This window comes from Mustela lutreola, chromosome 14, assembly GCF_030435805.1.
Source record: "Mustela lutreola isolate mMusLut2 chromosome 14, mMusLut2.pri, whole genome shotgun sequence".
Taxonomy (NCBI): domain Eukaryota; kingdom Metazoa; phylum Chordata; class Mammalia; order Carnivora; family Mustelidae; genus Mustela; species Mustela lutreola.
This window is the reverse complement of record NC_081303.1, coordinates 3,554,330-3,567,982: the sequence shown is the minus strand read 5'-3', so window position 1 is coordinate 3,567,982 and position 13,653 is coordinate 3,554,330. Positions and strand designations below refer to the sequence as shown.

The following is a 13,653-nucleotide window of genomic DNA, read 5'->3' as shown; positions in this document are numbered from 1 at the left end:
ACCCTCGGTTTCTAAAGCAGCCCGTGATGCGGAAGCAGGTCTCAGTGAGGTTTGCACAGTAAATGGAAATGAATCCTTGGTGGGGCAGACACGCGCGTGGTCATGTTCGGTGAAGTGGACCCTGCGTGAACGTGTGTGCCCCCAAATAGGGTGGGGGTACAGGGACGATCGTAAAGGTATGGGTGCAGAGAGGGAGACGTTTTTTAAAAGAAATTCAAAACAGATTTCTGGAATGTCCTATTCTAAGATGTTTCCTGGCCCTGAGCAAACAATCCCCTGTGCACGGCCCCACCCTGCCTCACGTGGCCTCCCCCGGCTCCCCCCGCGCAGGGCTGGCTCTGCAGTATATAGAGAGCGCCGTGCAGCCTCTGTGCGTGACCCCACAGGGCCACCCACCCAGGCGCCGGGCAGGGCCAGAGAGCTTTTCCGGGAAAGCCTTGCCCAGCGCCCGCCCCGACGGCATCTGTGCAAGTCACCGCCACCACAGGCATCACTGCCACTGCAGGTGCACCATGGCCGCCGTCCAGCTGCTCCTTCTGGCCTGCCTCATGTGGGCTTTTGAGGCCAGGACGGCTCAGCTGCGGAAGGCCGATGACGGCAGTGGCCGCTGCCAGTACACCTTCAGCGTGGCCAGCCCCACCGAGCCCAGCTGCCCCGAGCAGGGCCAGGCGGCGTCCGCCATCCGGGACCTGCAGAGAGACAGCAGCACCCAGCGGGCAGACCTGGAGGCCACCAAAGCCCGCCTCAGCTCCCTGGAGGGCCTCCTCCACCGACTGACCGAGGGCCAGGCGGCCGGGTCCTCAGACGGCCAGGAGGGGCTGCAGGGGGAGCTGGATGCCCTGAGAAGGGACAGAGAACAGCTGGAAACCCAAGCCAGGGAGCTGGAGGTGGCCTATGGCAACCTCCTCCGCGACAAGGCAGTTCTGGAAGAAGAGAAGAGGCAGCTGGGGCAGGAGAACGACGATCTGGCCCGGAGACTAGAAAGCAGCAGCCAGGAGGTGGCCCGGCTGAGAAGGGGCCAATGTCCCCAGGCCCACAACTCCTCTCAGGACGCGCCACCAGGCTCCGGGGAGGAAGGTAAGAAAGAGGAGGGGCAAAGGGGCCCCCGAGTCCAGAAGGTACCTTGGTTCATGGTGTCCTGTTACAGGTGGCCCAGACGGGCCTTTCCCGCTGCCTCCGCTGTCCCCGAGACGGCATGTCTGGCACGCGGTGGACAAATGAGAGCGGCAGAGCGATCACACGTATCACTAGTTGTCTGGCTCCCGGGCGGTCCGTTGGGTCAGAGGTTCCAAGTTCTCGTGCCTCCCGGCATGGCTCTCCCAATCTTAGCAAAGCGACAAAAAGAAGGACCAGGTGAGACGTGTGCGTGTATAGCACTGGTAGAAAATTGCCAGCTATTGTCCTTAGAAAACCCTTTTCTGAATCTTCCTTTGGAGACTGTGATTCCTACGTTTTGTCATTAAAATGACCTCTGTGAGATGACCGCAGGTGAATGAAATCATGGTAGACGGTAGAGGGTTTGCTTTTGTTTTTTTTCTTCCTTTAATGTCCTGTCTTGGCAAAATAAAGAGATGGCAACCCTTTGTCGGGTTCCTCGGTTCGTGGTTTGGAGAGTTTTCCAACTCTTTGCCCAGTCCCAGAACCTCTGCTTTCAAGGCCCCGGGCCGCTCCTTGAGGTGGCTCCTTCTCACTGGGACACTCTTCTGCTCGTCCTGGTCCCCGCTGGAAGGTGAGTCCGTGGGTGTGCACTGCGACAGGTGGCACCCTCTCCCCATTATTCGAGAGGATGGTATTTGTGTCACTTTTTGTGAAATTCTGCCCCCAAATACTCCGTTTCATAATTAGTTTTCCGATCAGAAAGAAACAAGTGAGCAAAGCCAATGGTGAGGGAGGTAGTCCAGACGCTCCAGAGACGTCAACATCAAGAAAGAGGAGGGGGTGTGGCTCGTTCCAGAGTCTAGGTGCTAAGGAGATGCGATGGCCAAATCCAGCGCGTGGCCTTGGAAGGGGTCCTACATCTGGGTGAGAAAAGCCACAGCGACAGGTTTGGAATCACCGAGGAGGGAATGTAGACTATCAGGTCCTGTCGTGGGCTAACACTCAGTTTCTTGGGTGCGAGGTGGTATCGTGGCTGTGAAGCGTATCCTTCTAAGGAGACACATACTCATGCTAGGGGTGAGGAGTCAGAATGCTGCAGTTTACTTTCTGATGGTTCAGTGAAAACTGCAAATGTATCAAGAGTGACAGAAACAAAGGAAAAACAAATGTGACCAGATAGTAACAATTGGTGACTTTCAGTGAGCTGCACAGGGTGAGGGGCTTTTATTGTACGATTCTTTCAGCTTTTCAAATAGTTCGGAGATCTTCAAAATACAACAACTATTTTTTTTGAAAGGGCTTTCTAGGGGCATCTGGGTGACTCTAACCGTTAAGCATCGGCTCTTGACCTCAGCTCAGGTCTTGATCTCAGGGTCGTGAGTTCAAGTTCCACCTTGGTCTTTGTGCTGCGTATGGAGCCTAATTAAAAAAAAAAAATGACTTCCTATCTGAGAGGCAAAGTCTGCATGTAAATGAGACTGAAAAACCCAGAAGTCGATGCTCAGGTATGACCCTGGGCAAGTCACTTAACCTCTGCCCCTTAGTTTCTTATCTGTTACGTGGTAATGAAAATTCCTCCTGTGAATGATTCCTGTGCTGTTCAAATGAAATAACTCCCAGGTGTAAAGGATTTTTTAAAAATCCTGTATTTCTAGGGGCGCCTGGGTGGCTCAGTGGGTTAAAGCCTCTCCCTTTGATGAGGGAGCAGGAGGCTGGCTGAGGACAAAGCAAAGCTGGCACCTTGCACCCCGCCCTTCATCTGCTCCCCTCCATATGTGTAGCATTCCTCACCCCTGACTGCCATAAAATGATAAATAGTTAACTTGCTGAGATCACAATCCTGCCAGACAGGAGTCTCCCTTGGTTTGCAAATGTCCTTGAGATTTACAACAAAGAAGTTACCTTATCAATAGCCCAATTTCCAAAGACACAGAACTCAGTTCCTCAAGCCTAATGTCACCCTCCCATCCATAAAAAAACCGAAGGAGGTGGAAGTAGAAGGAAAAGTAAATAAAGTTAAATTTCTTCTAAACCTAAATCTCATTAACAAGGATGCTTGATAGCAGGAATGTAACATTCCACCAGACTTCCAATTCTCTTTACTTGATAGCAACTAAGCCTTCAATATCCTGATAGTATTCTTTGCCCCAATAGCCCTTCTGGACACCCCTTTGTCCTCACCTACCCAACTCCTGTGTATATAACCAGCCACTCCTCACAACCCGGGGCAGCAGCTCTTCCTGCCCACGGGTCCTGTCCCCGTGCTTTATTAAACCACCATTTTGCACCAAAGATGTCTTAAGAATTCTTTCTTTAATCGTCAGCTCCGAACCTCACCCCACCGAACCTGACTTAGGTTCTGGGACTTCATCACCTTCAGCTCAGGTCATGATCTCAGGGTCCTGGGATCGAGCCCCACATCGGGCTCCCTGCCCAGCGGGAGCCTGCTTCCTCCTCTCTCTCTGCCTGCCTCTCTGCCTACTTGTGATCTCTGTCAAATAAATAAATCTTTTTTAAAAAATCCTGTATTTCTATAGTTGGAAGAGACTCAATTCTAAATTTTACAACAAAGAAAAATAAGGTGTGAAGACCCCGGGCCCCGGGGGACACAGTGATTAGTAGTGGCAGGAAGACTTGTGTACCTGAGTCTTCGAGCACTGATAAAAGAATCAGTATTCATAGAAACATGATGAATCATTACTTATTTCCGACTGTCAAGTGATGGAGTCACATAATCAACAAAAATCTGTGTGTGTGCGCGTGTGCGTGTGTATAAACAGAGGCAACTTTTTTTTTTTTTATTGTTTTGTCATTTAACAAGACTTGGGGAATGTATTAGCTGTGCTCTCTAATTCCACATTTCTTTTTCTTCTTTCCAGCTGCTCTACTTTTGAAATGGGGACAACAGCCCATTAGAGTGAACTCCAAACTTGGAAGGTCTTTTTTGCAATGAGGTTTTAAAAATTTTTTATTTTTTTTTCCCATGAGCAGGAGATTACATTAGCACAAGAATGTAGAGCTGCAAAAGGAGCCCACAAAACGTCTGAGCCCCTGGCTCGTTTTGTGCAGATACGGAAACTGAGGCCCAGAGCTGGTCCGTGGCCACCTAGTCAGCAAGTGGCAGAACCAGAACTGAATTCTAATTCAATCCCTCCCACCTGAGGTCCAGTGGCCCTTCAGGACCTTGAAGTGACCTCCAGTTTACAGAACCTAAAGATGAAAGACAGGAAGTTTCCATTTATTTCCAATATTATTATTTAAATTTAAACGTAAATTTAAATTAAGTTTCCAGAATTATTATTAAAAAAAAGAAAAGATTTTATTTTAAGTAATCTCTACACCCAGCATGGGGCCTGAACTCACAGCCCGAGGTCTTCATACACTCCACCCCCTGAGCCAGCTGGGCACCCCAGGAAGGTTACATTTAAATATCGGGAAAGAAACGTTTGGAACAAAAGATAGGCTTCAAGGTCCTAGATCTGCAGGTAAAGGGCTTTCTGGGCAGCGGGAATTTAAGTGTGGGTATGCTTTCTGCAGGGGCAGCGAGAGCTGATGTGGGGGGAAGCCGGGGGGAGGGCTCAGCGAGGCCGCGTGAGCCCGGATGAGGGAGACCACAGAAGGTGGATTTTTCTCACTCGGCTGTCACTGAAACTGTCACCACTACGGTCTTTATGGTGTAATCATTACCTAGAAAAAGGTCGCCCTAGAATCACAGAAATCTCTTGTTCAGTGTGCGTGGTGTGCATGTGTGTGTGTGTACATGTGAGAGAATGGAGATCATATATATATAATTTTGTAGTAATCGTTTTGTAGCAAAATGTCTGGAAACCTGTTAAGCCCAGAGCAGAAACACAGAGATTACCAGATGACATATCAGAGCCGGTTATTAGTGTCACAAGAGTAGCCTCCTTTTCCCTTTGTCTGACCTCTGCTTCCGATCGGTCCTCCCAGAGGACAGCCTGGGATGGGGGCTCGTGTGCAGTGGTTTGTATGGGCCACGATCCCAGGGAGCAGAGGCCGGGACAGGGGAGAGTGAGTCAGGGAAGGAAGCGGAGCCCGTAAGCAGTGGGGGGCATTCTCCAGGGGAGCCGCACAGTGGCTGGTGGGGCTGTGTAGAAGGCAGCAGAGCAAGAGAGCTTTCCCTCGTGCGTCGGACACTCTGCTGTCCAAGGATCATCGCGCCAGAGGGGGCATGGGCCCCAGGCTGGCTCTCGCAGAGGCTCAGGGAACCCGGGGCAGGGCGGCTGAGACGGGGTCCTGGGGGGGACATGGGCACAAGGCAGGCGGCTGCAGCAGTGAGTGGGAAAGGGAGGGCGGGTGTGAAGGAAGCGCCCCAGAGCTGTTCCAAGCTCAGGATAATAATCCCTCGTGGGGGTTACTGCACAGATGACAAGTACCAGGGAGAAGCATCCCAACCGCAGGCTGCAGAGCGGTCGGAGCTCCGAAGGCCTCTTGTGCTCGAGCTGTGCCGCTGTTGAAAAATGCCCTTTAATGACTAGACTTCAGCACACACTGATCCGAGAGCAGGACCGTAGGAGCAGCACCGGGGACGTGAGTCCGGCAGCGCCCTGTGGCTTTCCTGGGTGGCTTCTAGGTCACGCCCGCTAGAACGCGGCTGCCAAGTAGAGGTCAGGGACATTGGGCAGTGCATGCAGGAAATTTCCAAAATTCTGCAAGAGACATGAGCTTTTCAACCACAGAAGGACTGAATTTTAACAGAAACAAATAAAAGCTCTAAAAATTTTTGGCTGTGGGATACAATACTGTCCTCAGTATTAGGTGATTTTCATAACCTCTTTTTGTTTCCTCCCCACATTTGGAGTGAAATCAGAGTGATGTTTAAGCATTCCAGAGGAATGTTTGACACATTTTTACTGAGAACCTTTCATTCAGTTTGACCTGCGGATACCGAGGTCAAGGTTGCGTAACTTGGCCGAAGTCACATACCGGGTGCGTGGTTGTGCTCAAGCTGTGCCTCGCACCGGGTGCGAGGCGGGTCCGAACTAGGAAGCTCTGACCTGGCCCAGGCCAGGCTCGTTGGCGCAGCTGCTTGCCAGCCTCGGGGCTGCGCGTCCCCTCCCACGGGCTTCTGTCTCGGGCCGGGCAGCCCTACCTGGGAGCTGACCATTGCCGGTGCTCCTGCCGGACACAGCCAAGAAGCCGCCGGTGGACTTGTCATCGGCCCGCGCCCTCGGCCGGCTGAGCAAGGGCCGCACAGTCTTCCAGAAGCCTCTCCCTGCTGTTCTGTTTCGCTGTGGTTCTCGCTTACTCCCAAGCAAGCACATGAGGGGTTCCAGCAACCGTGAAGAAAGGCGCAGGGGTGAGGCAGAGAGGGAGAGGCCAGGAGAAGGAGGGAAAAGGGGCTCCCCTGTGCAGAGCGGGCGAGAGCACCAGGAGAGGAGCTCTGTCCCCTGGCCCCGAGGCCACCGTGGCTGCTCTTCCTCCCACAACGTCCCTCCGGCGCCCTCTGCCGAGAAAGCGCGACACCGTCCCCACTTACTCACTCTGCAGAGAGCGCACTAGTGGGCAGAGTGGCCGGGAGAGGAGAAGCCGATGCCCGGAGCAGGGAGCCGGTGTGGGGACTCCAGCCTGGGACCCTGGGATCATGACCTGAGCTGAAGGCAGCGGCTTCACCGACCGAGCCGCCCAGGCGCCCGTTGTCCCCACTGTAAAGGAGACATCCTTGCTTTTCAGAACGCATCTAGGGAAGGCTGCGTGTGGCACAAGGGGCAATTAATTTTTACGACAAACTTCCCCCGACGAAGTTCCCACCTGCCATGACCTCGGCAGACCTGGGCTCAAGTCCTTAGTCCTGCCACTAACCAGCGGTGTGACCTTCGGCAAGTTACTTGACTTCTCTGAGCCTGTTTTCTCTTCTCCAAAATGAAGGTACGATGGTCCACGTCAGGATTGTTACGTGGAATAGAGGTAATGAGCGCAGGACCCGGCTCCTGGGAGGCGCTTAATAACTAATAATTAAATTAGTTCCAAGCTGCAGTCCTAAAGTTTTTTCCTATTTCTTTAGAAGCTGTGAAGGTATCAGAGCGCAGACATAATTCCTACGAAACTGCCCCGCCGTGTGGAGAGAGCTCAAAGCACCTGCTAGTGGTCTCTTCTTACAAAGGATCTGTTTTCAGGATTTCAGTATCTTCAGGGAAGTCACCCCGGAAAATGCCTTTTTGCATTCGTTTTCCCCACTTTCTTTATCTCCTCTCTGATTAAAGTGGGCACTTTTCTTTGTTTTCTTCTTACTGATTCACAGGTGTGTACCCTTCAGTGTGTGTCTGTTTCCCAGTAAGTCACTAAGCTCCACAATCACGCTGGCCACATTCTTGGAGCGCAGTAAGTGCGTCAGGTGTGCAGAGAAGGAGCTGGCGCTGAGGGTGGGGGGGGGGGGTGTATGGCAACTGTGGGTCCCGGAGCTGAAGGGCAGGGAACTGGGGAGCAGCAAGAGAACCTTCTAGAGGTTTATAGAAATGCCACCGCAGTATTTCTCACCTCACTCTGCCTAACGCTAGCTCCAGTATTCAGAGCATGCACTGAAATGGTTAAAGCAGTTAGAATTATTCCAAAGAACAGTCCGTGATGGTCTGAGGAGGTTGCCCAGGAAGAGAGAGAGCCCACCTCAGGGAGTTTGCTCAACACCTGCTTTTGAGAAACTGCCCAGCCGGGCCTTGCGGCCCATCAGCCTCTGCTCGTGCGGAGCAGGGTCAAGGCTCTGTCGTTATGTTTTAGACCTAAGAGGAGGTGAGGAGACGGGAGAGGCAGACGGAGAGGGTGAAGCCTGTGCTCCAGGAAGCAGGGACGGTGACAGAGGGCTCTGCTCGCCCCGGTAGAGGAAGGGGGTCGCTCACTTACCTTTTGGCTCCTCGGCCCAGGGGGAGGAGGGTGGTGGCTGGAGATTGACGGAAAGTCCACCTGACCTCGTGAATCGGCCTCTGCCTTGGGTACCCTCTTAGGTCAAGGCCATCTTCAGAGCGAAGAGCCCAGGGCTTTTCTTACCTCCACAGACCTTCAGGCAGATGAAAAGAGGAGTCAGGCAGCCAAATTAATCTCCTCGGACCCTCCAGGAGCCACTTGTATTGTCCGAGGGGTTCTTATTCCCAAAGTAGTCCGGAACGAACCCACGTTACTTCTCAGCGAGAGGGCTTGGCCAGACCACGGGCCAGCTGTCATCGCTCCCCGTGTACCTCCACACCTAGACCTCGTTGCACTGGCAGGTGTTCCAGAGGGGCTGGCTACTTAGACGGGCGGACAGCTCCCCAAGACTGGGGAGACTGAAGGCCCTGGACTCATTCCTGATGGTCCCTGGACTTTGGGTGCACATCTAGAACGCCCTCAGTTGGCTACACGTTTTGGCTTAAGGGTCTTAACGGCTCCTGCAGCCCCTCGGGACTGAGGGACTTCCCAGGGCGGGAGGACACACCCCCCGCAGGGCCGTTCCTCCCAGGGAGGCCAGTTCAGGTCTGCAGAGCACGGCAGAGGCAGCCCCATGCAGGCCTCAGAGCCTCAGCCCGTTAGGAAACCATCTCTGCCTCCCTCTAGTTCTGAGCGCTGAAGCTAACTCCCAGCAACTATAAGAGGCACCTGAGTCCGGACACGTGAAAATCTGAAAAAAAAAAAACGAGTGGCTTAAAATTGATGACACATGTGTAGCCAGAAGGGCTAAGTGTTTCATTATCAGCTTCCGTGCCTGCCAGGTTGCATTTGACCCGGCTTTACACGCTCAGCTGACGCACTCTGTCAGATCCCCTTCTGAGACCAGTTGTGGACAGGGCAGAGTGCGTGGGATTCCTCCCGGAATCCGCGGGGCGGGGGGGCCAGTTGAGGGAAGGGGTGGGGAGGACACTGGTCAGACACGGAGTTACCACACTATGTCACACTTAGCTACTTCGGTTTAGGATTAGGGTCAGACAAGAGTCCTTGCACGCGAGGGAAAAGCAGGAGTCAGGAGCAACAGCTTAGCTGTTTTAAAATGCAGCTTTATCGTTCGGGTACAGCCCGGGAGCTGACTGCTCCTCGGGTACAGCCCGGGAGCTGACTGCTCCTGGAAGTTCGTGGTCTCCACATTCCATTTAGTAATGTAAATGTAAAGCCGGGTCTGTCTCCTCGCAGGAGCATGTGCATCATGATGGGAGAAGAACCTTTTGTCATGCAGGGGACTGTTAATTGTTGCATTTCAGGCATCCCCGGAAGATGCTGAGGACCTTCTCAACACCCTCGAATCACACTTCACCTGCTCATAAGTTGGGGAATTATTTTGTGTACAAGCTTACTTTATTTATTTTAAATACCCTATTCTGAGCAAGGCACATCGCGATGCTATCTATTGTTTGGGAGCTTCTTGTTATGGGAATTTTTCAAACATTCATAAAAGTGGAGAGAAACAAGAACCCCGTGTACCTGTCACCCCGCTCCAACAGCTGCCCACGGAATCCCACCCTGTTTTATCTCCACCCTCAACACTACAGATTCCTTATCTTTTTAAAAACCTTTTTTAAAGTTTTGTTTGTGTAAGTAATCTCTACACCCAACATGGGTCTCGAACTCACAACTCCAAGATCAAGAGTCACATGCTCTTCTGACAGAACCATCCAGACACCCCTACATATTTATTGTCTTAAATCCCCAACACTGTCATGTCTGTGGGAGCCTATTTAAATACCATCCTCAGTGTAGTCATTGGGCCCTTTTCGTCATACTATAAATTTGTCTCTTTCTTTTAATACAGTTCCTAAATGGAATGTGGAGACCGCGAACTTCCAGGAGCTGAAGTCAGAGTTAACTGAGGTTCCTGCTTCCCGAATCCTGAAGGAGAGTCCATCTGGCCATCCTGAGAATGAAGAGGAAGACCCTGGTACGAAGTTAAATGTCTTCCCTTTTGTCCACACACGGTCTTTATCTGGGCCTGTTCTGTGTTCAGAGCTGGTCAGTCCGCTTTGCGGGGAGGGCGAACCATCAGCTCTGGCAGTGAGGCAGGAAAGTGGGAGAGGAAGAGCCCCTCTCTGCTCCCTTCCCAGAGAAGCCCCGCAGGAAGTCAGCCTTTCCTAGCAAAGCCCTAGATCTCACTCGCTGCCCCCCACGGGGATGGTGGGCTCAGCTGGGCTGCGCTGGGGGAAGAGGAGAGAGAGGGGACTCTCACCCCCGTGATTGCCACCTAGAAGTCCATCGCATTGTCCAGCAGGTCCTTCAGATCTTTCTTTTTCTTCAGGCCCGATGACCCCATGTGCCCTCTCAGCACACAGTTAGCAGATACTCAGCAGAAGTGTCTTTTCTGAACGGTGGGTACTGAGAAGTACAGCTGCCCCTCTCCAAAGTGCTCCCTGAAAGCCGGGCTTAAGGCGGGCTCTTTCAGAAGCTGTGACTACCCGTGTTTCTGGAAATTACTTCCAGCACAGGAGCTTGCATGGCGATGGGGATGTTTTAAAGTTTTCCAAATACGGTTCTCTGAGACCCGAGCAGCAAAGACTTCCCACCCTTTACACGGAGAGCGAAAAAAGCACAGATAGCTGCTTGTCTGTTTCAGCCAAGTCTACATTTTTAACCATCTATTCATCACATTTTAAAACGTATGTTCGGGTTTTATTGTATTAAAATGACCCCTATACTATGTGGTCCATCAGTTCAGGCTTGAAGAAATTTGTTTTACAGAGGTTTTTTTTTTTTTTCTTTTCTTTTCTTTCTTTCTTTTGTTTGTTGGTTTGAGAGAGAGAGCATGAGAGGGGAGAAGGTCAGAGAGAGAAACAGGGACTTCTCCCTGTTGAGCAGGGAGCCTGATGTGGGACTCAATCCTGGGACTCCAGGATCATAACCTGAGCCAAAAGTAGTCACTTAACCAACTGAGCCACATAGGCACCTGGTTTTACAGAGTTTATTATAATGACTTGATTTTTGTTTCATTTTTATTAATTTTTTAAGATCTTATTTATGTATTTATTTATTTGAGAGAGAGAGAGAGCGAGTGCACACAAATAGGGGGAAAGGGGCAGAGGGAGAGGGAGAAGCAGACTCCCTGCTGAGCAAGGAGACCAGCAGGTGGCTGGGGCTGGATCCCAGAACCATGAGATCAAGATCTGAGCTGAAGGCAGCTGCCCAACTGACTGAGTCACCCAGGTGCCCTTGTTTCTTTCTTTCTTTCTTTCTTTCTTTCTTTTTTTTTTTTGAGATTTATTTACTGGGACGCCTGGGTCCCAGTAAATAAATGGGTGGCTCAGTGGGTTGGGCGGCTGCCTTTGGCTTGGGTAGTGATCTCAGGGTCCTGGGATCCAGTCCCACATCGGGCTCCTTGCTCAGCGGGGAGCCTGCTTCTCCCTCTGCCTCTGCCTGCCTGTGCTGGTGCGCTCTCTCTCCCTCTCTCTAACAAATAAATAAATAAAATCTTTTAAAAAAAGATTTATTTACTTATTTACTTATTCACAAGCAGGCAGAGAGGCAGACAGAGAGGGTGGAGGGGAAGCAGGCTCCCCGCGGAGCAGAGAGCCCGATGTGGGGCTCGATCCCAGGACCCTGGGATCACGACCTGCACCTAAGGCAGAGGCTTTAACCCACTGAGCCACCCAGGGCCTCCCCCCATTTCATTTTTAAAAAATGAATTTGATCAGACATGAAAGTAAAGAGTAGTATAACAGACCCCGTCAGTGTCTGCCCGGCGTCAGTCAAATAGGCTGCTCCCTGCAGCCTTCCTCTTTACAACAGATACCGGGTGACAAGTGTCACTAATACTTTCCAGGCCATTTACTCTCTACGAGGTACCTAACATGTGTGATCACATTGAACACCTACAACATCCCTACTACCCGAAACTGTCCCTTTGTACCCACGACCACGCCAGGGTCGAGGGGCTGAGGGACCCGAACGGCACCGTGCCGGGGAAGGGCAGAGCCTGACCTTGACCCCGGCGCCCCATCTCCTGGGCTGTGGCTCGGGCGGGCTCGGGCGCGCGGCCGCGGGGCGCACGGACGGTGGCAGAGCGGCCCGGGTCATGCGTGTGTCGCGCCCCGCAGGCTGCGGAGAGCTGGTCTGGGTGGGCGAGCCGCTCACCCTGCGCAGAGCCGAGACGGCCGCGGGCAAGTACGGCGTGTGGATGCGAGACCCGAAGCCCCGGCCCCCGCACACGGCGGAGACCACGTGGCGAGTGGACACGGTGGGCGCCGACGTGCGGCAGGTGCTCGAGTACGCCCGCGCCGCGCAGTTCCTGCAGGGCCGCCCCTCCCGGGTGCACGTGCTGCCGCGGCCGCTGGAGAGCACCGGCGCCGTGGTCTACGCGGGCAGCCTCTACTTCCAGGCCGCGGGGTCGGCCACGCTGGTGCGCTACGACCTGGCCTCCGGGACGGTGCGGGCCGAGAGGGAGCTGCCGGGCGCCGGCTTCCGCGGGCAGTTCCCGTACTCGTGGGGCGGCTACTCGGACATCGACCTGGCGGTGGACGAGACGGGGCTGTGGGCCATCTACAGCACGCGCGCGGCCCGGGGCGCCATCGTCCTGTCGCGGCTGAGCCCCGACAGCCTGGCCCCGCGGCGCACGTGGCAGACCAACATCCGCAAGCGCGCGGTGGCCAACGCCTTCCTGGTGTGCGGCCGCCTCTACACGGTCAGCAGCTACGCGTCGCCCGACGCCGCCGTCAACTTCGCCTACGACCCGGCCACGGGGCGCACCAAGGCGCTGCGCGTGCCGCTGCGGGTCCGCCACGGCTACAGCTGCGCGCTGGACTACAACCCGCGCGAGCGGCGCCTCTTCGGCTGGGACAACTTCCACATGGTCGCCTACGACGTCCGCCTCGCGCGGGGCTGAGTGCGCGGCGGCCCGGCCCGGCCCGGCCCTCGGGGCGCGATCTGCGGCCGCCCCGGGCCGCCCCGGGGGCTCCGGGGGCCGGGGCGGGGGGAGGGCTCGCGCCGGACCGCCCACCTGGCCCCGGGTCGTCCCGGCCGCCCGCTGGTTCCCGCCGCTGCAGCGGGGTCAGACCAGCGGCTCTTGTGGCCGCGCGGGGGTGGGGTGGGGTCGGGGGCTTCGCGCGGCGTCGCTGCGGCGCCCCATAACCTTGGCCCCGCGAAATAAAGCGATCTCACAGCCTGTCCTGACCTCCGCCTGCTTTGCTTAGGAGAGCCCGGATTCCGGCACCTGATAATCCCTCGGGGTGCGAGCTGAGCCAGCAGGACACCAGCAGTGTGTGTGTGTATGTGTGTGTGTGTGTGTGTGTGTGTGTGTGTGTGTGTGTGTGTTAGACTGAGAGGTGGCTTTGCCGTGTGGCCCCGGACGACACCAGGCAACCATGGAACCCGCCCCTCCGCCCCATCGCCTGGGCTCCAGGTCCCTCCCAAGCCATCTTCTCTTTCCCCAGCAGCCTGGGCTCTGTGTCGGCTCTTACTGGCCGGGGCATGGGCATCCGTTCCCTAAACTACAACCCAGGTGAGCAGATGCGCCCCCCCCCCCATTGGCTTTTAAGTAACTGAACTTATTGTGACCTTGATGTCCCCTTGCCCTGAGTAGGACAACACTTCATCTGGCCAGTTCAGCTTGGCCACTGTCACGTTAATGTGCTTTCAGTCAGTTCAGTTCAT

General features: G+C 54.2%; 1 protein-coding gene across 1 annotated transcript; it reads left to right on the top strand.

Annotated features, from left to right (window-relative positions):
* Positions 1-318: 318 nt before the first annotated feature.
* MYOC (myocilin) lies at positions 319-13,001 on the top strand. The gene is made up of 3 exons (XM_059146730.1): positions 319-1,077; positions 9,830-9,955; positions 12,102-13,001. The coding sequence occupies exons 1-3, from the start codon at positions 513-515 to the stop codon at positions 12,884-12,886; spliced, it is 1,476 nt and encodes a 491-aa protein (XP_059002713.1). The 5' UTR covers positions 319-512; the 3' UTR covers positions 12,887-13,001.
* Positions 13,002-13,653: the final 652 nt, after the last annotated feature.